A 27,741-nucleotide genomic window follows, 5' to 3' on the forward strand; every position below is an offset into this window, starting at 1 on the left:
AACTAGTGATGCGAACAGTCTAAGCAAAGACATTTAAAATAATACAATCGATAATAATACTGTCTATGTATTGAAATACAATCGAGACACAATACACTCAGAAATAAAAATTCTCATTATTATTTATCTTCTATTTAAGATAAATTAAATTAAGAATTTCACAGTACATAATTATGAGATCACGAAAATTTCCGAATTTTCTGTCTAAAATTTGCGCATCTCTACGGAACAGAGTACTTTATGTATTGGACTACTTAAGGCATAACTCTATGATCTACATAGTGATCTGTATTGTTATGTATTTGTCTTTGGTTTTGCTACCCCTGACCGCTGACGTGTTGTTCAGTTATTTTTTCAATTTTCTTTAATCGGAAACAATTTTAATAATTTTTAGTTAACAATAACAATAATTTGTGGTCACCACATCATGCAGCACATGAGATATAATTTTATAGCGTTAGTTTTCGTGTTAAGTACGTGTAATATTTGTAACTCATCTCTATTTGATAGCGAATCATGTTATTCCTTTGGTAGCGGCAATGTTTTTCCCGGCGGTGCAAGAAAGGTTGACCATAAATTACAATTTACGAAGGCAATGAGTGAGTATTTATCTAAGGAATTAAAGTGTTTTTTATATGTTAATAATAAATAATGAATTTCTATATTATATACAGTATCAAAGCCGGCACCGGAATGGGAAACAACTGCTGTCATAGATGGAGAATTTAAGCAACTTTCTTTAACAAGTTTCAAAGGAAAATATTTAGTATTCTTCTTTTACCCTTTAGATTTGTAAGTACCTATTATAAATAAACTACTAATATATATACATATAATAATCTTGTCACTATGTTTGTCTAATTAATAAATAGTGGTTAATCTAAATTAATTAACCAACTTTAATGAAATCAATGATAGTTTTTAGATCACCTATATTTGAACTACTAAACCACATCAGCTATGAATTTGTATATAAAATTTTTCAATAGTTGGTTCATGGAAACTAATAAAAACATAAGCCTGATTGTTGTGTTGTAAATGCATAAACATTAAACCTTTATTTAAAAATAACTTAATTCTCAGAAAAACAAATGGAACTAGTGTGTTAATGGATTACAAAATAATCTTTTTCAGCACCTTTGTATGTCCAACAGAAATATTAGCATTTTCTGAAAGGATTGAAGAGTTCAGAAAGATTAATACAGAAGTGGTAGCATGTTCAGTTGACTCACATTTTACCCATTTAGCATGGATTAATACTCCACGTAAAGAAGGAGGTCTTGGAAAAATTAACATTCCACTTCTAAGTGATTTGACTCACTCAATTGCAAAAGATTATGGTGTCTATTTGGAAGACTTGGGGCACACCTTGAGAGGATTATTTATTATTGATGACAAGGGTGTTTTAAGGCAGATTACAATGAATGATTTGCCAGTTGGTAGATCAGTTGATGAAACTCTTCGGCTAGTTCAAGCATTCCAATACACTGATAAGCATGGTGAAGTGTGCCCAGCTGGTTGGAAACCGGGCCAAGATACTGTAAGTAGATTCTAATAATGAAAGTCAGAAATTAATTTATTAAAACAGTTCTGTACTTTTATAACTATATAAGTATTCAATTTAAAAAATAACAAGTACTGAACTGATGATAACCGGGTTTTTACTAGCCATGATCATCTTGATTATAATTTTAATGTTATATTATCGTTTTCTTTCAGATTATACCAAATCCAAATGAGAAGAAAAAATATTTTGAAAAAGTATCATTTAATTAAAAATAATATTTCCAATTTAGAAGACTAAAGAAAGAAATAAAATGAACAAATTAACATCATTATAAGTATTAGCATAAATAATAATATTTGACTATATAAGGATCATGTATAGTTATTGTAAAAGTTAAGAAAATATTTTTACATGTAAATACAAGTTCATATGACCTAAGTATTTACTATTTTCTTCCATTTAGTCACTAAATGTTTGGATAACTTTTAAATATACTTATGGGATTAGTACTATTTTTGTAGTAAAATGGGTCACATATAATATAGATAATAAATAAATACTCCTACTCAGTTAAAAGGAAAATGATTAAGACTGATATAATACATCACTATTCATACTATGCCATTCTATTATATATTATTATATCCATTTATTTTGTATAGTAATAATTATTTTGTGTATAATTGCTCAGTGAAAGTTAACAATGATTTTTTATATGTATAATAAAGTAGCATGAATCCTATATTGCCTAAGTATACCTAGCTGTTTAAATAAAGAGGTACTTAATACATATTAAGTAAATAGTATGTTATACTTTTTACAAATTTTTTTTTAATTGTGAATTATTTCTATTGTTATATATTTTTTTAATAAATCACTAGAAGTTTTCTATACAGTTTATTTTTATATTCCTCATTAATTACTAACAATCCCCCACTTCAGATATTAATTCATTGGAAATAATGAGAACATAAACAAAAATGTAAGTATTTAATTTTATTCAAATATAATTACTTTTCTCATGTTACTGTAAGTATGTCTGTTTTTTTTATATCGTAGTCTAAAGTAACATTACCTGTTGACAGCTTTTTGTATTTTTTAAATAAGCATGTGGCACTATCGGAAATTAATATTAATTACTCATTTTAACATGTTACTCAAAAATAATTTGCCGATGTTTAAATCATAAGCATTAGCACACAACTACAACAAAGTATATGTATTAATGAATATATGAAATATAAGGTTTTTTGTAATTGACATATTTATTAACAATTCAGAATTACAACAGTATTCTTATTACCTAAAAACTTATTGGTAACGCTGAATAAGACTGCCTCTCAGCATTTATCTTGTAGTATAACTGAGTTGTACCACAGCGCAGATTATTTCGCTAAAACAAACACCTTTTTTTATAAAATAAAAAAAAAATGACCTTCGTAACGGTGTCCATATTTCATAAACCATACACCTATTTAAAATCTTTAGCTGCTTAATACTATATGTAGGTACGGGAACCGCAAAAAAATGTCTTATTGTGGTCGTTGTACATACAGTATATATAATACATACTAATATTTCAAAATTAATTTTTACAATTAAATAAATAGGTGTCGCAGCTATACCACTATCTTTCTACAGCATTGAAAGGGAGATTGATTATAATTATTGAAATTTAATTTTAAGTTTTATTTAGTTATACCTACCATAGAGAAGCAATCTATTTAACATAACGACCTTAAAATCTTTCAATGTCAAATTGTCATTACCATCAGAAATATATAGGTATATATGAAATAAAATGTTTGAATTGGTTTTCTAAAAATATTAGATTAGATTATATTTTTTTTCATTATTCTTTTTTCAAAAAGTATAGAATTATTTCAATAATAATTGTATCCTCTTGTATTGTCAAGTTCAAAGTATGTAATTATAAGAATCTATGTACATATTTTGTTATGTTATCGTGTCTCGAACTATTGTGTATTTTTGTAAGAGCTTATTTAGATTTTAGGTTGTTTGGTGAAGGGTAATTACGAAACTGCATGATGTTTGTACTTTGTTCGGAAATACTCTTTCGAGTTGCATTGAAATCATTACGACCAACAGCACGACTTACTACTGCCAGAAATAACTTAGTTTGTATTGTAGTAGTATTTTTTACTTTAATTATTTTACATTACTTCGATTTCTGATATATTTTCTTTATTGGATACTAATTTCTATTTGTTTATGTTCGTATTTTTTATAGGATAAAAGTATTGTAGCTCATACTCATCATCCTCCATGAGTGCCCCACAGCATAAACAGTTATTGGGTGTACCATTTATCATCTAATAAAAAACACTAAACTACTTGGCTCAGGACCAGTTGACACTGTGGGACCTATTCATTTGATTTTAAAGTAAAATAACACCATATTTTACTTTAAAATCAAATGAATAAACTCTTATAATTTTAATATAAGTTGTAATGTAATAATAATTGTTCATAGTAACTTTTTTCTTCTGAATTGAATATAACTTTATTATTCACACTATTTTATATTATCTGTTTGGTTTGGTATATATTGCACAAACATCAAAATATAGGAAATAATGTGCTATTGGTAATTGTTGAACTGAACTGAATGGCAACCAAGCTGACAGTACACCTGATGCTAAGTGGCATTCATCTTCATGTATACATGAGCAGCAGGATAGACATATGATCAGATTGCTGTTTGTCATACAAGTAATTTTATACTATGCTTTTTTGTAAAGCAATTTATAGTGCTGAATGAAAGTTAAACTAATAATTTACATAAGACATCTTACAGATAGTAAAAATTTTAAGAAAAGTGAAAATGAGGATCAAATTACATTCAGATGAAGTAAATAATACTGGAAAGATTCCATCCAGTATTAATATACCATGTAATTTCAATATTTATTATTTATTCTTACAGATAGTAAAGATTTTAAGAAAATGGTTACCAAAAACTAGCTAATAAAATTTTCAACTATTGGATCCAAAAATTGTGGGTGGTGATGACAAATATTAATTAAAATGTAATATTTTTTATTACAGCTCTAAGACATATCTTGGAAGTTGGAATGATTGGTCCAGTAAACAAAATTAAATGAATTTTTATCTGGATATATAAAAATTCAGCCTTCAAATGTCGAAAAGTGGTAATAGAAAGCAGTATTTTGACACCATGTTACATTTCTATGTATAAGAATATTACCAATTATTATTTTTGTTTTATATATTCTTTGTCTATGGGGACATTAGAAATGAGTGCTTCAGCAGCAGCCAGATTTAGCAGGGATTTTCTGTGATTTTGTCATAATAATGTTAAATATTTTCAATTGTTATTCTTTTCATCTTGTATAAATTATCTTTTAATCCATCATGATTTAATTTAAACAGGTGTTAACATTATGTAAAGGGTATATACTTATAAAAAAAATATTAACTAAATTAAATTTTGAGAAAAATATAATATTTTAATGAAGTCGACTAGATTATTTATTACAGCACCAACAATACACTACACAAATATTTTACTGTATAAGAGTCCTATTTTCCTTTATTTGCCCATTCTGTCCAACTGCCGAGGTAATTTTTGACACTGAAAAGGTTAATAATGATTCAATATTATATTTTGACCAGTATAATACTTTAATCACAATATAGAATGAAGAATATTCTATTTTTTACCTTCTTATTTAACTGACATTTTAATTATATTAGAAAAAATATACTTACTTTTTGTATCCTAAATCCAAGGCATTCTGTTGTGCCATGCCAGACCTCTTTCCAATCATACAATAGAAAATTATTTGGGTGTTCTCAGATGGTTTAGGCCTATTGTATGTCTGTGCAAAGTCGTTTTCTGACATAGCACTTAGAACTGTTGACACATTGCCCACTGTAATTGCATCAAGTACACAAATTATACTATACATACTAAACTAATTACATATTAAATATTTTTTTATGAATAATAACAGTTATTAATTAAAACTTCAGTAATATTTGATATTCTATAGAAGATTTTATTATTTCTAAAAGTATTTGTGCTTCATTAAAATTTAAGGTTTATATATAATAATAATCTCAGGACAATTCACACAGCGCCATCTAGACCCAGGATAAGCTAGCTAAAGCTTGTGTTATGGGTCCTAGATAATTCATAATTATTAATAATAGATAATTAATTAAATAATAATACATAGATAATTGTTTTTCATATATACATACATATTATACATAGATACATTTGATTTGAAGATACATTTTAATAAAAATTAATCTGAATCTCACAAGTATATTTTTGTCTTGAAAGACTGATACTGATTTTACAATCTAACAAGTTAAAATTGTTGTAAATAACAAAAATGTAAAACTTACATGGAATATTAATGCTGTTGGGTATTTTGCCATGCTCTTTAATCTCATCTGGTTCTCTTACATCAACTATTAGTACATTATTAAGTTCTGTTGCATTTTTCACATATTCATAATCCACAATCATCTCTTCAGGATTTACATGTACCGAATACATCCGATACTTGTTTATTGTGTTATTACTGAGTGTACAATCTGGTGATGTAAGCAATAATGATTATATATTGATAAGGATAATGTTATTTATCTCTATTTCTATATTTATCATTTTAATCTTAATTAAAAAAGTGTTAAAATGTATTTACTTAGGTGTAAACAACTTATCCATAGACTGTCATCTATATCTAGTTGTTAATACTTTACACTCCCTTTTGTACAAAGTATATGATCTTTCTTATCAATATGCTGTACTTCCCAAAAAGACAGATATAACAACATATATCAGTACAATGATAAAATATAAAGGGTTTGAAATATATACTTATTTTATTATACAAAAATAATAACTATTGCTATTTATACACGAAACATATATGAGAAACTCAGGGGATTTTTAGAAACATAGAACTTACAACAATACTTAATATTAAATTTTTTGTCAGTGCACATCACAGATACAGCTTAAGATTGATGATAAGCTGAGGATAGATTCGGGTACGGTTTTCACTTAAAATTTAATGTTTGTTTTATCCAATTGGGTAAGTCTAGTGATATAAAAATACTTACATATTGGCAGTTTTCGCAAACTTTTTGAATTTTTAGTCACAGCACTGACCATGTTTATTGTAAGTGGAATGGTTCTAATAAAGATTCTTGACAACATTGTCTCCCAAATTATTATTTACTAATTTTGCACTAAAATATTTGTTTTGCGGTAAAGATTTTCTATTATTAATATCAGTAATAGGAACAAAAATCTTATTGTTCACAAATTAATAGTAATGACGCTTGAATTAATTTCAATATAATAAATTTAATTTTAATCACAGTTCAAACGATTTCATTTTAATTTAACAACGATCAAAGATCAGAAAGATGAGAAGATGTCTACAAAAATGTCAAATCTGAAAATGTTCTTGATATGTCACAAAGAGTGGTTGGACAGAAATAATCTATTTCTCTAAGAAATGTCGATTAATATTAAATATATTCGATAATTATAATTGGTTCTAATGTATAAATAAATTTAAAGTCGCTTAGACCTTAAATCTAAAAAACAGCAAATAGAGCAACAGGTACACTAATAAATAAATAACATTGTTTATTTTATTATAACGCGTAGTTTGTCATGTTGTCTATTTTAATTGAGTTTGCAACACTGGCCTTTTCTTCAATCAATCACTGTCAATCTAAGTCAATCCGAATTCTTAATAGAAATAGTACCTATAATTATTTTACATTACAAATTACAGCTTTACTCAAAATGTATTTGTAAATTAAATTGAATTATTACGGTTATATATGTTGACTCCTAATACATTGTAAGCATGTTTTTGTAGCACTTTCGGTTAAAATATTGTGAATATGAACAAGGTTTTTAATCAATGTTTATTTCTTTCAGACTTTTTGTCATGACATTCTCGTGCCTATGACTTATTTTTATTTTATTCCGTCTCAATATACTTACAATAACAGTCTAAATAACATAGCTTACGTATTTTGCTTTCAGATGTTACATGCATAACGTATAGGAGTACATACTATGTCTTATTATTCTGTGTGAAATGATATCACGTTGAAATCTGTCATTGTAGTTCACCAAAAGCATGGGTTCGATGCGACCGACTGGGAGATTTCTCTCATTTACCAACAATATACAGAGAACACAAAAACAAACAGGTGAGTTACTTATCTGGTAGATATTAGTATTAGTAGTTTATATAAGTATAAATGCAATTAAATTCCTTTGCTATGATTCATTGTTTTGCAATATTTGCCCTTGTTTGCCATTCTACTTAATAAAGACCGTACAATTCATAGGTATTTGTGGTTTTCAGTACTATTGTTTAATCAACTTAACATAAGGACTAAGCAAACAACAATTACTTGTTTAAAAAACTGTTTTCAATTACAAATTATAATATCACAATTGTATATATGATATTATTATACATATGATACCAAATGCTAAAATATAAACAAAAACTTTGGTAATGGTACTTGCCTTGTAAGAATTAAAATACCAAAATATTAACATGACTATTATTTGTAAAATTATATTTTGATTGAATATATTTCTTTTATTTGATATCTGAATTCCAAAATTTTAATATTATGTATATATAATTTTATATAATCAGTGCTGGTATAAGCCAGGCGTGTAGCAAATTGTGTGAGTCTAAAATAAAACTTACTGATGACTAATCTTATATTAAGTTTAGACTAGTAAAAATTTTTTAAATAATGTAATGATTTATTGGTGTATTATGTACTAAGTGTGTAGGTTCCTTTATTATATGGAACCCATAGATTTTGCAACTTTTACTAATCTGGCACTATTTAAAATATGTACACAGTATTTTATTAACATAATAAATTATTATTATGTTCATTATTATTACTTTGTAATGTTATTATTATATTTTATCATTCTATTCTTGAGCCACCTACCACCTTTTTGTCTTTCTCTAATACCCAAAGGTTATCTGGAAGATATTGCATAAGCGATATGGCCGCCTTTTGTACCCTATTACTCTGTCAATTATGATTCCTGTAATTTATCTGGTGCAATAAAGAGTATATAAATAAATATTTATTTTAATAATAACACTTACAAAATAAGCACAATAATATGCAGATGTAAGGACATTTTATTCTTACCCTATATTTTACCACAATATTAAATGTAATTTAAAATAGCTAAACACAACTCTTACTTATAATTTTGCACCTGAAATTTCTTAATTATATTATAAAATCATGGAGACTGATGTAGGCACTATTTACTAATGTTGCAATATATTATGTTTATTTAAAATTTACAAGCTATCATTAACCTACTGATATAGATAAGAATATCATCTTGACAAATCATTATGCTCATGTTGCTGGCAAAATTTTCTTGTCATAAGATGGGATTTTGGTTTCTCAGGTTTTATTTTGATTTGCCATACATATATAATGAGTGTTTACATTAAATTATCAGTTACATTACATTAAATATTTAAAAGATATTGTATCACCTACCATATATCTCAGCAGTTCATGATTGTTCTGACATTGCCTTTATTGAGGACTACAATGTACTACTTTCAACCATAATAGATCTTTCAAAGCAAGCTGCTTGTTGACTGAAATAGAAGATATAAATTTGATCCAACACAGTTAACAACAATTATAATACAAAGTCTACTTCTATGGAGAAATATTATTAAATGTCATATTTCTGAACTGTGTTTTTATAAATTTAGATGCTATGTGCTACTGTTTTTTATTTGCACTAATGGAGCACTTGCTCATGTTAATGGTATATGCTGGTGGGTACCAGTGGATGAGTATGAGGTCAGGTGAGTTATCCCATTGTGGCAAATTCACCAAGAATTTGCCATGATGGTTTGCAGGGGGAACCGCATGGAGGTCAACTTGACATGGTTCATTGCTAGCAATGGGTTTATTTATCTATGTTACTAATAATCCCGTGCCTCCCAATATGCTAGTGTTCTAATTGATCAGAATAGAATAGAATAGAAAATCATTTATTTAAAATAAACTTACATTGAAGCACTGTTAAATAGATTATTATTAAAATAAAATTTACAATTAGTTGTAAATATCTCATTCATATTGAGTTGAAAAACACTGCTGGCAAAGACTCTCATAATATTTTTGTTACTTATAAGTTAAACTCATAATAAAATATTTTGAGTTCCACTGCCATATTTGTGAGCAATGTGTACATTAAGTATTAAAAAAAAACGTTATTTATGTAGTGAGTTATAAGATTATAATAATGTGAATGTATATTTCATTTCTGCCTTAATGATGTCATGTATTTTTTCAAAATTAGTGCCAAGTGGCTTTCCGCAAAGTCTGTCAGGCAGTGAAACAGATGTATCAACATCAAATGAGAACTTGTCACGAGAGGAGCGTTATGTAGTCCGACACACAGCTCGTGTTGAACCCCAAGGACAAGAGAACCAAAGTCAGACAAATAACAACAACAGAAACTCACTTAAGGTGTGTATGTTATAAATAATATATGTTTGTCTAGAAGAGATTGCATTACGATAAGACTGCCTTGTAATTAGTTTTATTTTAAATGATTTAATTTTGTATAATCTTAATGTTGGTGCAATAAAGAGTTATAAATAAAATAATGTTACAAATTAAACATCTATGATATTAGTCATATAGTAATAACATATAACGATTTGTATTTTTTATGGTTTAATAATGGGTTGTGTTAATTATATTCCCTTTAGTAATGATTTTATATCATTATAAGTATTGATATCTGCTTTAGATCTCTGTGTAACATTTTTACAAGGGTTGTAGTAAATAATTATTTGGTATAGAGTAACATCAGATTTAGGTAATATCTCATGATTATATATTGTTTTTAAGTTCACCAGATTATTATTATTTTTGATAGAGTAAGCATATATTTCACGTGTATATAATATATAGCATTTTTTGATAGGAGAGTGTGCCAGGCAGCAATCGCAATTCCTTGAAAGACTCTGTGGGGGGTGGGAACAGCAACAGAAGTTCCTTGGATGTTTCCTCGTCATCATACAACACGCTTATTATCCACAATCAAGATGACTCGTGGCCGCCGAGACCAACGCCTATCAGGTAATTTTATACAGTTTAATTATTAAATTTCATGATATAGGTGAAATTATCTCCTTTAGACCCTGTATATAAAAAAAATGAAAATAATAATATAAATAGAATAAACATGTTAAAAATACAGCACTAGCTTCAGCCCACGGTGCTGACTGCATTGTATTGTGTCTATTATTGTGATAATGTTGGTTCTATATGTAGATGACCCTTTTTTTAATTGGTCTTGTATATTTTATTACACACAAAAATCAATCATATTTTCAAAATGTTAATGTAGATTTAATACGTAATTTCTTCAGATAAATGTGTTTAGTTGTTATTTTTATTTTTATAAAATATACTACTACTAAACTTAAACTGATTTCATATCTCTGATAGAATTACTTGATAATGTACTCACAAAATTCATTACATACATTAATTAACAGAGAACATGAGCGAACCAGTAGCGAAGTGAAGCATCCAGCTACACAGTCTTCTCCATACCACACATTGAAGAAGAGTGAAGTTAGCAAGAAACCAAGTGGAATACCATTGCCTAAAGTACATAAAGAGCAGTCAGTTACAACAACAGCGAATTATATCGACATCGGAGGCCAGAGAATCTATACCAGCCCTCCTGATCATGGAGTTCAGGTAATTTTAAAGTTCTATAGTAACATATGTATAAAATATATACTACAATACATATGTTACTTACATGTTTATATATACTAAAGATTTAATCAAATACTTCAAAACTTATACCCGTGTGTATGTTGTTTGTTTGAATAATGATTAATTAAAGTTGTACACATATATAAATTAATATATTGCAATAGAAAAACATTGATTCTATGGAAAGGATTTTTTGTTTTTGTAAGTAGGTACCTACTTACAAAACCATAGTACAATACATATTTATATATTTCTTATATCACTGATAATGGATTGCAGATGAATTTTGAAAGATAAATACCAGAAAAAAGACATTAAGAAGAAATTATCAATGTTAGGGAAGATCATGGGCTGGATTATTACACCATGTCAATTGCTAGCAATGGGTTCACTAGTCCCCATTACTAATAACCACAGTAAATATATTTAAATTGTCTTTATTTAAACAGGAAATAACAGAAATTCCCGATGACTTTCTCAATCAGTCGTCTGTTTTGAAGCATCTTGCTAAAGAGGTGACCCAGTCTCCTAGCCCACGTGGTCGCACCCCGCCACCATCCCCTCGTGCACCCATTCCTAGGGATGATTCCAGAAAGTTGAAGAACAAAGGCTCCAAAACTAAACTTAGCAAAGAGAAACTGAATTTGTCAAGATCACAACCCGATTTAACGAGGTTAGATTTTGTAAATTTAGTATTTTTATTTATTTTAAGTAATTCTGATTGCAAATAGGAATAGGATTAGAAAGAATATAGAGAGAATATAGAGAAAAACAACCATTACTAATGAATATTTGATAAAAATGAAAAGATAAAATTACCTCAATGTTTTGATTTTTTTTTATAAGGATTATAATGAAATAGTGCATCCGCCTGCGCTGGCGAGGCACCACTGGAGGATGATAAGATGAATATGAGGTCAAGTCAGTTAGCCCATCGTGACAAATTCACCAAAATTTTATCACGATGGTTACCAGGGGGAACCGCGTGGAGGTTAACCTGACATAGTACATTGCTAGTAATGGGTTATTAAGTCCACATTACTGATAATGCCTTCTCCCCCCCGATGTTCTGCTTTCCACATAGCAGATTTATATCACTAATGACGTGGTCTTATTGAAGTCTCTTTAAAAAGTACGTAAAGCCATCAAAATATCAACCAAATATTGCCAAATATTCCAAACCAACAATGATGAATCGAAAATCACTTTCTATGAGTACTATGATGCTGTGTTAATCTGTCTGTTTTTAAACATATGTCAACCACACAATAGGTTTTCATCATTCCTTAAAATCCAATATGAATCGTCAGTAAGCAATGAAATATTATAACTTATATTCCTATATTCTAATTTGCATGTGTAACTTACCCTTTTCAGTTACCAAGCGGCGTGCTTTATAAGATGTGTATCGGTCGAACGGTTAGTTAAGGTAGTGAAATTACAGGATTAGAGGCATGACATCTTAGCGTATATATGGGCGTCACATCATAAGATGTATAATATGACGCTCGTAATATAATTATATGATGTTCGAATGCTGTTCATGTATATTTATATTACTATTACCATCAGGTGGGCCGTTAACATGTTAGCCATTTCATTTTGACATCATCATTTGTATGTTCAGCGTGGGGGTTCGCGCGGTGCCTGGCGGGTCTGAGTCGAGCGGCTGGTGCAGCGGCGGGGAGGCCGAGCTGGAGGAGGCGGAGGATGCGTTCACGGCCGTGCTGGACGCGCTCGCCGCAGAGAACCACCAGCTCAAGCGGCAGCTCGTAGACGCCTGCGAGCGCGTCGCCAAGACCACCAAGGTAACGCGGCATATTCTCACCGAATACTACGGACTTTTGTATTGAGCCTGACCTGATATCAGGTCAGTTAGTCTATCGTGTTAAATTCACTAGGAATTTATCACGCTAGTTTCACTGAGCCGCGTGGAGGTCACCCTGACATGGTACATTACTAGCTAAAACCCTATTGCTTGCAATGGGGTTATATTTAGTCAGAGTTAACTTTTTTAGTACATAGTCACATAATACATTTATTCAGTAGTAAAAGTTAAAGTTGCTAGTAAAAGGTAAAGTCTGGATTTCATAAAAATTATATGCTAAAATTAAATAAATGTTTTAATAAAATTTATTTGTTTTAATAATTATTGAAATAATAAAATAGTTGTCATACATTTATATGTATTTTTATTAGTTTATTTGTTAGTCATGTAAGATTTTTTTTAAACAAGGCCAATTGAATCATATCCTATTATTATGCTATATTTTTTCCACAGGGTAAACAATAACATCTGGTATGCCTGTATGCAAATATATTATAATCTATCGTATCACCTATAGCTAGAAGAAGAGGTTGAAAAAGTGCGCACCGCCCACGAGGACCTGGTGGGCTCGTGTGAGCGCCGGGAGCGGCTGGAGCGGACGGCTCGGGTGCGGCTACAAGCAGACTGTCGCCGTCTGCAGGAACTCAACAGAGCACTCAAACAACAGGTAGTATGTTATTTTTAAACTTTTGTATTTAATACACATTATTTATATTGTCAAAAGATTATAATTATATAATATACCAATAAGCTATAAACCTAAACTAATTATAAATTTGCAAAATTAAAATAATAACAGTATACAAGTGATTAAAATTATAATGCATCGAACACATCATAACTTTTAAAAGCTCTAAGTTCTTTTAAACGTTCCACAATTGAAAACCAAACAAAAAAAAAACAAACAACTCATTCAATTAATTTTGGACTTCTATAAATGTACCTGTATCGTCTTTTTTTACTCTGTTGCCATTATAAAAAATAATATGTAACTTCGCTGTTCAAAGTTATTACTTCGGATATTCTCGACATATGTATTTTATTAACATTGAAACCTTTACATTTCATAGGTGGACTTTTTGTCGCAAGGAGTACGCACCGAGTCTGACACTAGCGCCGAGGCCCTCCGCAAAGAACTACAGAACAGAGAAATGCTCATTGCTCAACTCATCACACAGAGTATGTTATTATTTTCACATTTAACTTTATTTGTTTAAATTACAATACAAACGTCTTAACTGCCCCCTGATGAAGAAATCTCCTTGTCACAAACTGTATGCAGTAAACACAACAGATATACATAATACATATGATGACCTTTGGTGATCTAGGGGTTTAGCACACTGCTTTATTTCCGATGGAGACGGGATCGATTCATCGCACGGTACAAACGTTTGTATTCATAACAGTTATTGTTTTTCATGATTATGATCTGCGTGTTTCCTATGTATGTTATAAGTGTATTTCCAAAAAAGTATCTAAGTATTTATATCAGTTGTCTAGTGCCCGTTACACAAGCTCTGCTTACCTTGAGACTAGCTGTTGTTGTGTGAATTGTCCAGAGGTTTTTTTTTTTAATTTTTTGTGTGTAGTAATTAATATTGATATTTGCAGATAAAGAGCTCGCTTGCGCCAAAGAACGCCAAGAGATCGAAATGGCGGCCCAGCGCGCCACGCTGCAAGAGCAACGCACTCACATTGATATTTTGGACACGGCGCTTACTAACGCACAGGCGAACGTCGTCAGGCTCGAAGAAGAGGTTATTATATACTTAAGACGATATTAACTGGTTAATCTGAATGTTATAATTGAGCGGAGAGCACGAAGCGTGGAGCGATCGTAGAGATCAAATTTGCAATCTTTGTAACGACTCCTCCGACGACGGCTTGAGATCAAAATTTGATCGAAAGTCGTACCTCGGGTCGCCATGGTTTTCAACTAAAAAAAATCGATCAAGGTTGAGTTTTTAAGAATAAACGCGGTCCCCTCAACATGTTACTTGGTGTGTAAACATCACACCGGTAACTAATTGATTAAATGATTGACATTTTATTGTTTTCGTATTTATCATGTCACAGTGTCGCCATGCAAGTGGCTACGTGGAGCGCGTGATGGGTCTACAGAGGGCGCTGGCGTCGCTGCAACAAGCTTCCGACAGGCGGGAACATACCGAGAGGAAACTTCGTGCACAGTTAGAGAAGGAGTTGCAAACCTTAAGGTATGGAAACTGGGTATAATCTTTAACTTTATATAGTATAAAACGAAGTCGCTTCCGCTCTCTGTTCTCTTAGGATTTTAGTGCCATTTTTAGCAATATATAGAGTGATTCAAGAGGAAGGTTTATATATGTATGTCTACAACCATACGAAACTCGGGCGGGTAGCTAGTTATAAAATAAAAGAATTACTGAATTTCACTTTTTAAATATGACATATTAAAATCATATGTATTTGAGAACAAAAGTATCCAATGTGGTCAGTATTAGATGAAAACGTGTTTTGTTAAACTGGCCTGATCCAGTATTTAAAATAATTTTATACATATATATTTTTTCAATCTGGTCTCCTAATTGGCAACCGATTTTAATTAAAATTTTGTATGTGTTTAAGTGGATCCCTGGATGATTTAGATTCACAATTGAACCCGGTAAGTTGTGCTTAAATATGTTTCCAGGAATAAGTTTTTTGTTACCATTCAGTTCAGGCTGGATAATGTCTCTATGTTTATGAATTAACATGCGTATAAGAAAAAAATCTGTGTAAGAACATAACGAGTCAGTGTCACTCCCGATTCTCTCTGTTTCTGATCTGACGTGAAGATTGATAATGATAAAACTTAAAAGATATTTTGATTATTTATAAACAATTTTATTGTGGGCAATCAATATTTCGTAATGATTTTTTTATATATAATTGCAATGGCAGGCAAGCTAACGCCCCACCTGATAGTAAACAGAACTATGGACGTTATAACACACGTTATGCCCATAAACCACTCATGCGTTGCCATTCCGCATTTGTCTTTACATGAAGACATGATGTCCGTATCATCCTATAGACTACTTTGCAAAAGCTGGGAGTCAGCTTATTTATCATTCCAGTTATATATACAAATGTTTTGTATACAGAAAATTGTCCAAGGATTATTGTCACTATATGGGTCGTTCTGGTGGTCAGGAAGCGGGAATGCACATGTGGCGTTAGCGGGGCCGGTGGCGGCGAGGCTGAGCTACGGCGGCTGGTGCGCGAGAGAGACGAACGGCTGCTGGCGCTCGAAGGAGAATGCGCCAAGTGGGAACAACGGTATCTCGAGGAAGCGGCACTTCGCCAGGCCGCTGTCTCCGCAGCCTCCATACCCAAGTATGTACATGCATAGTAATGGATGATAATGGAATGGTGCACCCGCCTGTGCTAACGGTTTGCGCTAACGTTGGCGGGCTCCAGTGGAGGATGATAAGATGAGCATGAGGTCTGGTCAATTAGCCCATCATAGTAACATCACCATGAATTTATCACGATAGTTTCCGGAGTGAAACATGTGACGGTCAACCTGATAAGGTACATCCCCTAACAAACATCTTCCCCCTATACATACGTACTCTCACTATAAGAGTGAAGTGGAAATAATTTATAATACTAAAACATAAATGACAAATTCCAATAGTATTTCATGTATGGGATTATCAATTAATGTTATACATAAACTCCTATATAAGTTTACAATTTAAATAAACTGGCTTTTAAAAAACAATAGTATTAGGTTTTTGCCATTTCTTCTCAATTGAATTTAAATACTGATCTGGATGGTAATTTATTATTTTTTTAGAGATGCAAAAATTGCGGCTTTGGAAAAGACGTCTGCGGAATCCGAACGATTGATGGCGGAGGCTCGCAACGAGAAGATAAGACACATGGACGAGTTACACTCCGCACAAAAGAAGGTCGCTGATTTGGAAAGCAGGTATTTGATTTGTCGATTATGTGGTAATAAATATAAAAGTTTGTGCACTTATGTTGCAAACGAGGGCAAACCTTACTAGGTAGACTAAATTAATGTATGGAATTTTATATCTTCAAAAGATCGATAAATAAGTCCGCGATATCCATATTTATCTCCTAAGAATAATTATACTAATAAGAATAATAACTATTTTTGTCTTATACATATTACAAAAAGATATTTATTAATTTACACTTGTAGTGAATGCTCTCGACTAATTTTATCATCAGAGTGAAGGAGCTGGAGTCGAAGGTAGCAGAACGTGACGCTATGATAAAAGTGCTGCAGAAACATACCAGCGCGGCCTACGACAGCGGTGCTTCACTAAGGAACAACTCCAGCCGGGAAGAACTGGGTACTCGTAAATTTTGATATGTGTAACTTACGACATTACTCCAATGTTACTTCTTACTAATATTATAAAGGCGGAAGTTTGAGAATGGATGGATGGATGGATGTTTGTTACTTTACGCAAAAACTATTGAATGCTTTTTAATGAAACTTTACCGTAATATAACTTATACATCAGAATAACACATACTCGTAGGCTATAAATTTCACGCGGACGAAACTGCGCGCAGCTACATCTAGTAGATAAATGTACCAAATGGACATTGGGAATTAATTTAAACAGTAGTTTCTGCAATTTTGTACCTGTGGTATCGGGATAACAGTTAAAGTATTTGTAAAGTAATTGGAATAAAAGAAACACAAAATATTAAGTGCAGATTATCACAATATATTAGGGTAAACCGTGATCAAATTGGTTAAGCCGTTACTGAGAATAGCGCTTATATATATATGAACAAACGAATATTCTAAAAATATGTGTTTTACTTTAAGTTACGTTGATATTGTCCATCTTAATAGTTCTTCTTATCTTCCGTGTACAAACAGCGTGTTGATACGTGATAGGTCATTTAATCTATTTTATTTAAGTATATGTGTTATCAGTGGGCCTGTCGTCGGGCGCGTCGTTCTCGAGCGCGGAAGGAGTGAGCGGTGTGAGCGGAGTGAGCGGCGTGAGCGCTGTGAGCGGAGTGAGCGGTGTGAGCGGCGGCAGCGTGGCGGGCCGCTACAGACATCTCGCGCGCCGCAACTACTCGCCGCACAACGACAACTCCAGCGGTCAGTAGTTACTCATTTGGTTCAAAATGTGTTATTATTTTTAACACGGCACCTAATATTGGTACAAACAAAACTGTTTGAACTTTGAGTATCTGTTACCATTAATTAGCAATACAAAGTCTTCAATGACCTTGATATGCAGCTTTCTTTGAGCAAAAAAAATATTGCAAGCATAACACAATAAATATAATACCTGTACATAACTTGCAATAAATTTACATTCAAAATACTTAAGTATTAAGTAGCTAATAAACCGGCTTTAGCTATATAACTATGTTGTCCTCTATTTGAAAGAATGTGATAAAATAGTGTAATATGTTTGTAAATAGGTTAATTGTTATTAATATTTGTAGGGTATTATGATATATTAATGGGGGGCTCGGTGGTCTAGCGGTCTTGCACACCGTTTTATTTCCGATGGTCACGGGTTCGATTCCTCGCATGATACAAACATTTATATTCATGAGTGTTTGTATCGGTCTGAGTGTTTTCTATGTATTAACAAAAAAATGTGTCTATGTGTTCATATCAGTTATCTAAAACTCATAACACAAGCTCTGCTTAGCTGAAGTTAGTGAATTGTCCTGAGATATTATTATCATTGTTATTTTGCAATATATTTTTTAGTATTCTCCCTTTGGTGGGGCGATAGACTTATCTTTTTATATTATTATTATTAATATTAATAATAACTAACGACGTAGCAGGTTGCGGATTCGATAGTACGTCTCTGCGTCTGGACGAGCAGCTGGCGGCGTTGGAGCGGCCGTCCGTGCCAGCAGTGAGTTGTTACCTGCCCACTGACCAGCGCCCGCATGCATCCTACTACTGACCCATCACGACATGCCGTGCCCCATACGAACCACACGCAATTATCATCTAAGCGAAGTATCACATTCATTTTGTACCACAGATTACATGCAGAGTGTAAGCTTGAGCACCAGCTCTATCTGGAAAGGTATATAGGACAGAGATATATAATCTCAGCGTCAGAGCTTCAAATGTTTGAACACATATTTGAACATCTTTCCATTGTGTTCAAAATTTGAACAAATGCTGGTGCTAAACAAAAGTGTACCAGCCAGACATACTTTACAAATGTAATTGCTTGAGTGTGCATTGTGTAACAGATATGCTAAGCAGTACACAATATGAATTTGGTCATTAAATTCAAAATACCTTGATTTGGAATTATATCTGGTGAACAAGTCTATGATTCAACGATGCAAAAAATATTAGCACTCCAAAGAGCTACTATCTAAATAGCACTGGCTGAAAAGCTTTCACTCTGTCGTGTAGTACAAGTAGTACTCCTGTATTGGTTAGGCAATGTTCAGACGTACGTCAGTACTTCTCTTGCATCACACTGAACTAAAATATCTTAAAAAATTAGACGGTTATTGCGGTCGAAGATCATTGTGTATCTAATATATGGGTTGAAATTGAGATATTGTTTCAATGAATTTCGAAATAATCAATAAACAATATTAATCTCGAAAGAAAATAGAAATATAATATTTTATTGTGTCAAAATGTTATCATAGCATCGACTTTAATATGTCATTCTTTATATTTTTGTTGTTTTTTTTAATTTAACATTTAATTTGGAATAGGTAATCATAGGTCAAAACGAATCACGATAATTTTACTGTTTTCTAAAAACATAAAAGTTTACGAAATAACGATGTCACGCGCTACGATATGAATAAAACATTCCAAAAGGTACAACAGTCCGTTTTCCATATAACATTCCTTCGGCAATGTACAAATTATCACAACAACGCTTTTATATGTGTTTTGTGTGATTTTAGATTGTTTTGAAGTGATTTTTGCCTAACCTTAAGCTTTCTAACAATAGTAGTTGATATCTAATACACGTATAAATAAACTTGTGTTCTATCAGTAGGCATTTGGTCTTATTATTGCGTGTACTCAAAATAAGTACACAAATTACATGCACAGATGTACAGACTGTGTAAACTTGTGTTGTATAATAATTAATACATAAAATAGCATACATGTAAGTGACAGATTGACCAAGACGAAAATGATGCTGTTTCGATTAATTTTTATATTTGAAAAGCACTGAAATATTGGGTTCCACCTAATATGTAGAATTGTGGATTATTTCCCAAGCCGCGAATACCTTCCTATCGCGACATGATTTATTGTTGTATATTTTTTTCATATTTTAAATTGAATAAAGTTATAGAAAATATTTTAGAAAGAAATTTACCCTTCAGAATTAATGATCAGCGAATGAAACTGTTTAGTCTTTGATCAATCTGTCACTTATTATTAGTTATCGATATTTGTATGAAAAATGTGCCTTAGCGTTTTTTTTTAATAGTTAACGGTGAGTGCTTTGGTGCCAATCATAGTTGTATAAGTAGCATCCAGTAAGAATCTCCAATAGTTTGTTTATATGCTCCACTAATATCGTCCTAGTCCTCTTAAGAATAAATATAAAAGTTAGCTCCAAACTCGTCCATATAAACGTGGTTATGGTTAAGTTAAAATACAACGTGTTGTAAATGTATGTACAAGCAAATATTTTATAGATATAATGCATAAAAACTTTAATGACAAAAAAAACCGGATGAATAAATCAAACATAATTTTTCTCATTAAATTAATGTTCGCATATTTAATAGTACGAATGTTATATATTTTTTTATGGATACCAAACGTGTTTACCGAATAAAATTAACTTATTATAAAGAATACACATCAAGATGAGGCATTGGTCACAAAAGTATGCCAAAGTTAGTTATAAAATTGTTATTGGACTCTTATATCATAAAAACTCGTTTTATAATGGCTAAGTTTTGTAACATAGTGCCTTTTGTGTACATGGGTACAACAAGCTTAATTATATTTTTGTAATTGTTTTTATGTCTTAGTATATACTGTACTATATACATAAGTGTATCGGTCAAAAATTGATCTGAGGACATATATTTCGTCTCTTGGTCTCCTTCCATTCTGCAGCTACATAAAAATCTTATTTTTGTGTTAAGGTTTATTGTTAAATTCTATTGTTGAACAATATATGGTGCCTATTCTAACTTTACATCGAGTAAAGTCACAATTACGGTGTCGATTGTTTAAATTGGAGTATAGACAATAAACTATAAAAAATATATTTTGTATTTTGTGACTCGATATGGAATTAATATTGATATTCGAAAACTACTATAATTATTTTAAGAAGTGTTTTAAGGAGTTGTATACATACCACTTATATTTCTTATGATGTATTTCGATGTATTTCTGACATATTTTTAGAAGCATGTTTAGAATAAAATAAATGTTTTGTTTGATGTGGTTTTAATGCTTATCCTAACTATATCGCATAGCGTGATTGACAAATGACCCCAGTAGAAAGATGGACACCGTTTTAAACATGAAGTATACAAGTACTTAAATAGCGTCTATAACCGTTGTAAAGAAGAACGATATTTTTTAAATAATCCAATTTGGAAAATAATCTTTATTGTTTGTTTTTGTTTGGAGTGTTATAACGTAACTATAATAAAGCTTAGAATTATACTTCAAAGAATTTCTAGAGTGTGTGTTACGACCTCCGTTATTTAGTGAACCAGTGAAATAAGCTTTATTTTGATGGAAACACGTGTGAAAAATTTTGTATGTTTAGTCTGAAATAAAGACACGTCCGTATATATTAAAAACCACATTGACTTGAAATGCCAAATGGAGATCGCGTTAGATTACGGCGCCGAAAACGAGGATTTATTACCCTAAATCACGAAATGGATTGTGTGTTAGGAATTTAGAAACTGGAATAGAATTTTCCAATGACAATTAGAATTATTTTTGGAATAAAAATGAAGTCCATTTCTCAAGCACTTCATTTTGACTTCCGAGTAATTGGAATGTTATAACTTAAATAAGACTATCTAGTTTGGCCAAGTATGTTCGTCGAGACGGTGGTATACAAAACTAGCAATGTGGTAAAACAATTCCATGACAGGAACTGTTTTTTTAAATCAGTGTTGAAAATTAAGCATACGGCCAATCTCATGGTAAATAGAATTCTATGGACGCCTTTAACAACAGGCATGACACGTTACCATACAATAGAAAGTAAAACAAAACTACACAGAAATATTTTGTTTGAGATTGAGTGTTGAGTGAGACTTATTTGTCTTCTAATCGAGTCACACATTTTGCATTACTAGTACTGTAATATACTATTTATGGAATGCAGCACTTAGCAAACAGGATAAAAACTAAACTTTGTTTTTGTTGTTCTTTTTCGCTAGTAGTTATTCTATTCGAACTCACGACTATAGGTCGTGAGTTCGAATCCAAGCGTCGCCAAAAACTGCGTCGAATTAAAATAATATAATAACTTTATGCTGATAGAAAACACATAACAAGTGAAATTAATTCAAGAAACGGCCTGTTTTCATTACACTTTTACATTTATAATGCAGCGGTAATGTTTGAACTTTCTTCGGAATCGCCGAATTGTTTCCATGATGAGGTAAGAATTATTCACGTTTGATTGTTCTTTTGTGTCATGTCAGTTCATTAACTCGATAACAAAGTGTCGTGTCGTGTTGCTCAACACCTGTTTTACATTATTACTGCTTGCAAAGTAAACATGAGTTGTTATGCGCTCAGGTTGTTCACTGTGGGACCTAATTAGAAAATAAAGTATGTCCACACAAGTGATGTGTTTGACTATTGTTAACATGTTAAAAGTGTATCTATGTTTGTTTATCGGTACTTATATATGTTTGTATGAACATATAAATTTGAATTCCGAAAATTTTAATTTTAATAGTATAAATCTCGACGGCTTCCTATAAAGGATCCGGTCAGAAATGCAATATGCATGTATATATAATGCAATATGTCTATATAAAATACAAAGCTTTTGAGACTACGTAAATTAAATTCTTAATTGTTGGTTTTTATTTCAAACTACCTGAGCATAAACATGTAGGTAAATATAAACATAAACATGCAAAGTATTATAAGGTATGATATTTATATAGGTATTACGTGAGTTCTGTAATAAATATTTAAGGTAATACCTTACCTACATTATAAAAAAGTATACGCGAAATATACAATATCTAATATAATAAATTTGTGCTTTTATACCTAATGGTAGGTACTTATCTATGCATGTAATGTTTTTTCGTAGCGTGGTTTCTGTTGCTTCCCCGGACTGAGTACGGTGAGTGCCCGCGGTGGCGGTCGCGGAGAAGAGGCGTTACTTCTTGAGCGTCAGGGTCGAGCGTCCCAACAGACCAGGTCCTCCAGTCTGCCACCACCGCCGTCAGCTCTGCCGCGCCCGCCGAGGAAACCGTCTGCGAGGAACACCAGATACGACAGATTGGACCATAGAGATACTAGGAAGGTGAATGAAGTTCAATGTTTCATAAATAGAATTAAGGAAAGTAACATTTTGTTGTAGCCGTGTGTCATATTTTCTATCGTCTAGGAAGGACATATTGAACTTTTATGATATTGGAATGACCTACAAGCTGAAGGCAGATAAAAGATAACACAGCGCCCATACAATTCTCAATTTTGTTTAAAGAACACAACTACCATAAATGATAATGCGAACTCGGAAAAAGGGCCAGAACAATAGATGTATGCAGGTCGCAGTACTATAGATCTAATCACCTGACAATAGCCCCTACACCTTAATGAAAAAAATGACAATGCTTATCTCCTTTTAGAGATTGACAAATAAAACAACAAAAAAGATAAAAAATAAATCTTTTTGTTATTATTTTTTCGTTGCGAGTCCGTGGGTGCTATTCGTGTATGTAGGCGAAGATTACCGCTTACCATCAGCTTGTATGCCTCTCCAATTAGGTTCATAAACAAAAAGAAACCGATCGCGGTCAGTGTTAGATAATATAAAGGGTAAGAAGTAAATCTTCTTTTTCCAGGACTCTGATGGATCTGGTTCCATAGCATCGAGCGCGTCTCGTAGTTCGCCTCTACCATACGATACAGTTCGAAAATTACCATCTGTCCCGACCTCCGCATCCTTACCGGCGGCCGAGTCGAGAGAATCTCTCGTCCGCCCTCGTGATTCTAGTCTACCGTCACCGTCTAAGTTGGCTGTATACGCGGCGGCAAGACGACGGTCGGCCGAATCTGGGAAAGATAATAAACGAACACATCATTATCGGATTCAATTTTAAATTCGGAAAGAAAATGACTTTAAATTCGGAAAAATTTTGAAAAACAAACATGCTTCCTATTTTGAAAATGCATTCGTTACTTTACGAGGAATTCGAAATTCGAGTTTTATGTCTATTATAGGCATAGACACAGTTATGAAAATCTATACGATGCGGTTGTGACAAATTAACAAGAATAGCTTAAATAAATAATAATTTTAGTCACCTACTTTTTTAATGTAGGTGTTTCTTACGAAGTACGTTATTATACTTTGTAATTAAAATAAGTATATACCTACTAAAATAAATAATGCTTACATATTTAAATATTTTACCGCACATCAACTCGGATATAATACATGCTTTGCGTAACTAAAAAATATATATCCAAGACCTCAAAAGTATACAGAAGTAACGTAATATCAACAAATATAGTAATTAAGAAGTAATAAGTTATTTAATTAATTATTTCTAGTCATCTTAAGATGCCATGCTATACTGAAATTAAATTATTTGTAACGGTAATTGAAAGTACTATGATGGTTAGTTTCCTCTATTATGTATGTTCACGGCACATAGGGAACAAATGTGACTAATAAACACGAATCATTCGCACTATACTAACTCAATACTGATCTCAATCAAATCTACCTTTGAGTCAGTTTTACTTACGACAATACGAGAGTAAAACATGCGTAATTATCTTAACATAAAGTATGCGAAGAAACAATAAGTTACAACTTACAAGAATGTTTATAGAACAAATTTGTGTTATATGACGTAAGGTAAATAATACAGGTGTAAAGTTGGTCTGAGTTATAACAGTAGCCTTTATCGACCCCGACAATTGAACTTACTCAACATAAAAAAACATAAATGTGGTACTGCCATTCATGAAACTAATTTAGCATGTCTATATTGCCGAATTATAGGGACAATCATTGAGCAAATAATCACTATGATTTGGGAGAGCAAGGGAATAGATAATAAAATGTAAGAGCATTTACTCGCGTATAAATTGAATGTAACACACTTAAATAATTATTAAGTAAGCAATTAAATAATTGCGTAATTAATTATGTAATTTAAAATAAATGTGAGTAAGCTTTTTTGTTATACAGCGATGAGCTGACTCGTCGTGGGCGTCGGGCTCTAGTACTATGTCAAGAGTGAACGGCGTTTATTTTTCATTCGATATAGCAAATATTTCTATTTAATGTACGGACGTGGTATTTGTTCAAGATTTATTTATATAGACTTTATGTGACTCAGATCATACAACATAGCTTCTATCTTGACGACCGTTGCATCAATTTCGAAAAGAAATTGTTCGTATTACGGTGGTATCGGGTATATTGGTAATTTGTCTGGTTGTCTCCTTTTTTAATATAGGTACTTATATAATAATAAATATTTTTTACGGTACTACTAAGGTGACAATCAGGCATAATTTATTTGATAACAGCGATGAAATAAACGGAGCAATGGGTAGGCATCAAAAAGTTATTGCATAGAAAGAAGCATTATTTTTATCTAGGCTCATCTGTATACTTGTTTTTTTTTTTGGAATATACTAAGCGATGTAATTTAGTTACGATTTATTAAAGTTATTCATAACAGTATGGACATTTTTTTCACTGGCAATACGATTCCAAACGCGCATGTATATTTTAATATAAATACGTCTTTATCTTTAAGTAGTACCCCACGTACTTAGCAAATTAGGTACGTATTTTAACGTCCTTGACGTGTGACCAACGTATAATGGTGATTAAAAATCAAGTCATTCAGACTACATCAAAAATATCTATAACGCTAATTTGATATGTCGGATAGTATAACCGACATATCAAATTTATATTTTAATTGTCTTTGTATTATGTATATCTCATCCAATATACAAAAGTGCTTTCCCTGAAGTCATTACATTGTTGTTGGTTATTCATCTTCATCATTAATTTTTAATGTACAATTTTTTTTTCTTGGAATATGTCGTATTAATATTTTTACATCGACCTATTAGTTGCCTAAGAGCGTCTTCATAATGTTCGTGCAAAAATACATTAAAGACTCTGATTATTACATAATATCTAAATATTATTATTTAGAATAATTATGTGGACAGGTCCTTTAAAGGTCATTGTACGTAGGCGTAGTATCTACATATAATAATTATATATAGTTACGTACCAACAGAAAATGAAACTGTATAACAATCGATACTAAAAATGAATGTACAGATGTGAAAGAAGTTTTGAGATGGATTGACACGCCTGGATCTTCATAATCTTTGATGATCAGGGCTGTACTTTGTGGAGTAACATGAGAAATATCTATGTTCACACGTGGACGATATCATTCGTATTATCAATAACATTTCTCTATGGCATACGGATATTTACATAAACTTAGCGGTCCATACTTACTTTGTGACCGCTCGTGGACATACAAAAATGTTGAGCTTTAACAGTCAGATGTGCCCAGCCCGTATATTCGAAATACAATGAAAAATTAATATGAGTTTAGTAACCCAAGTATATAAAATTTTCTTTAGTAACTAATGTAAATATATAAACGAAACTTAAAAGGAATTGTTTCAATTTTATGTTCGATTATCTGTGGGATGCTGACTGACATCACACCATTGTGAATATTATGACAAAAAAGGCATCAAGGTGCGTCGAACTTTAATGTAATGATAAGTAATGATAGCTACTTAAATTTTGACCGTCATACTCGTGCACGGGTTATGGTACTATAAGTTAGTCTGTTCATGTATCTAAACTTATATAGGTATATATATACATATATGTGTGGACATATATAGTGTCAACATAAATCACAGATTGTTACGTATTCGAACATCTATTTCCTAATTAGTTTTAATGAACGATTGTATATAACTGTGTCTCAATTAATTAGTACGCAGCCTACTTTATTTAATTTACTGTTTGTAATGTAATCAGCATAAATTTATGTAGATTTAATAGGCACTTGTTTTGTATAATACCAAGTAGGTAATCCAAACCCGTGACATAATTACAATCCCGTAATGTCCCAGGACTAATTACGTAAATCCCGCATTTAGCGGAATTTGCAAGATTGCAAAAAATAAAAAAAAAAATTACTCTAAGCGATTACGTCGATATTTATATTATATGAATACTTGACAAAGGTGGGAAACATGGTATCAAAATAAGATAATACGGATAGATATTTTCGCAATTTTGGTTACAGAACTTGAATTTTAAAGTTTTATAAT

General features: G+C 31.6%; 3 protein-coding genes and 1 long non-coding RNA gene across 5 annotated transcripts; 3 read left to right on the forward strand and 1 right to left on the reverse strand.

Moving 5' to 3' along the window:
• Positions 1-317: 317 nt before the first annotated feature.
• LOC131850427 (peroxiredoxin-2) lies at positions 318-1,864 on the forward strand. The gene is made up of 4 exons (XM_059200637.1): positions 318-599; positions 675-792; positions 1,135-1,540; positions 1,720-1,864. Exons 1-4 carry the CDS (start codon positions 428-430, stop codon positions 1,774-1,776), a joined length of 753 nt encoding a protein of 250 aa, XP_059056620.1. The 5' UTR covers positions 318-427; the 3' UTR covers positions 1,777-1,864.
• Positions 1,865-3,304: 1,440 nt separating this feature from the next.
• Positions 3,305-3,647, forward strand: LOC131850552 (uncharacterized). Of its 2 annotated transcripts, none has more exons than XR_009357843.1 (2): positions 3,305-3,429; positions 3,506-3,647. It is a non-coding gene; the product is annotated as an uncharacterized LOC131850552 (long non-coding RNA). The 2 variants fall into 2 exon arrangements; XR_009357844.1 differs by having other exon boundaries at positions 3,515-3,647.
• Positions 3,648-4,803: 1,156 nt separating this feature from the next.
• LOC131850533 (rhodanese domain-containing protein CG4456-like) lies at positions 4,804-6,933 on the reverse strand. Its single transcript, XM_059200781.1, has 4 exons — positions 6,629-6,933; positions 5,906-6,097; positions 5,261-5,423; positions 4,804-5,123 (listed from the first exon to the last, which is right to left on the reverse strand). The coding sequence occupies exons 1-4, from the start codon at positions 6,723-6,725 to the stop codon at positions 5,072-5,074; spliced, it is 504 nt and encodes a 167-aa protein (XP_059056764.1). The 5' UTR covers positions 6,726-6,933; the 3' UTR covers positions 4,804-5,071.
• A 357-nt stretch (positions 6,934-7,290) lies between these two features.
• On the forward strand, positions 7,291-27,628 carry LOC131850466 (angiomotin-like protein 2). The gene is made up of 18 exons (XM_059200688.1): positions 7,291-7,383; positions 7,572-7,741; positions 9,909-10,078; positions 10,542-10,696; positions 11,119-11,326; positions 11,797-12,020; positions 12,975-13,155; positions 13,693-13,842; positions 14,246-14,354; positions 14,790-14,935; positions 15,255-15,394; positions 16,353-16,535; positions 17,002-17,136; positions 17,406-17,530; positions 18,130-18,303; positions 19,011-19,084; positions 23,483-23,698; positions 24,243-27,628. Exons 2-18 carry the CDS (start codon positions 7,669-7,671, stop codon positions 24,498-24,500), a joined length of 2,721 nt encoding a protein of 906 aa, XP_059056671.1. The 5' UTR covers positions 7,291-7,383; positions 7,572-7,668; the 3' UTR covers positions 24,501-27,628.
• The last annotated feature ends 113 nt before the right edge of the window (positions 27,629-27,741 follow it).

The sequence above is a fragment of the Achroia grisella genome, unplaced genomic scaffold, assembly GCF_030625045.1.
Source record: "Achroia grisella isolate CSIRO2021 unplaced genomic scaffold, CSIRO_AGI_Agris_v1 utg770, whole genome shotgun sequence".
In the NCBI taxonomy this organism is placed as follows: Eukaryota; Metazoa; Arthropoda; class Insecta; order Lepidoptera; family Pyralidae; genus Achroia; species Achroia grisella.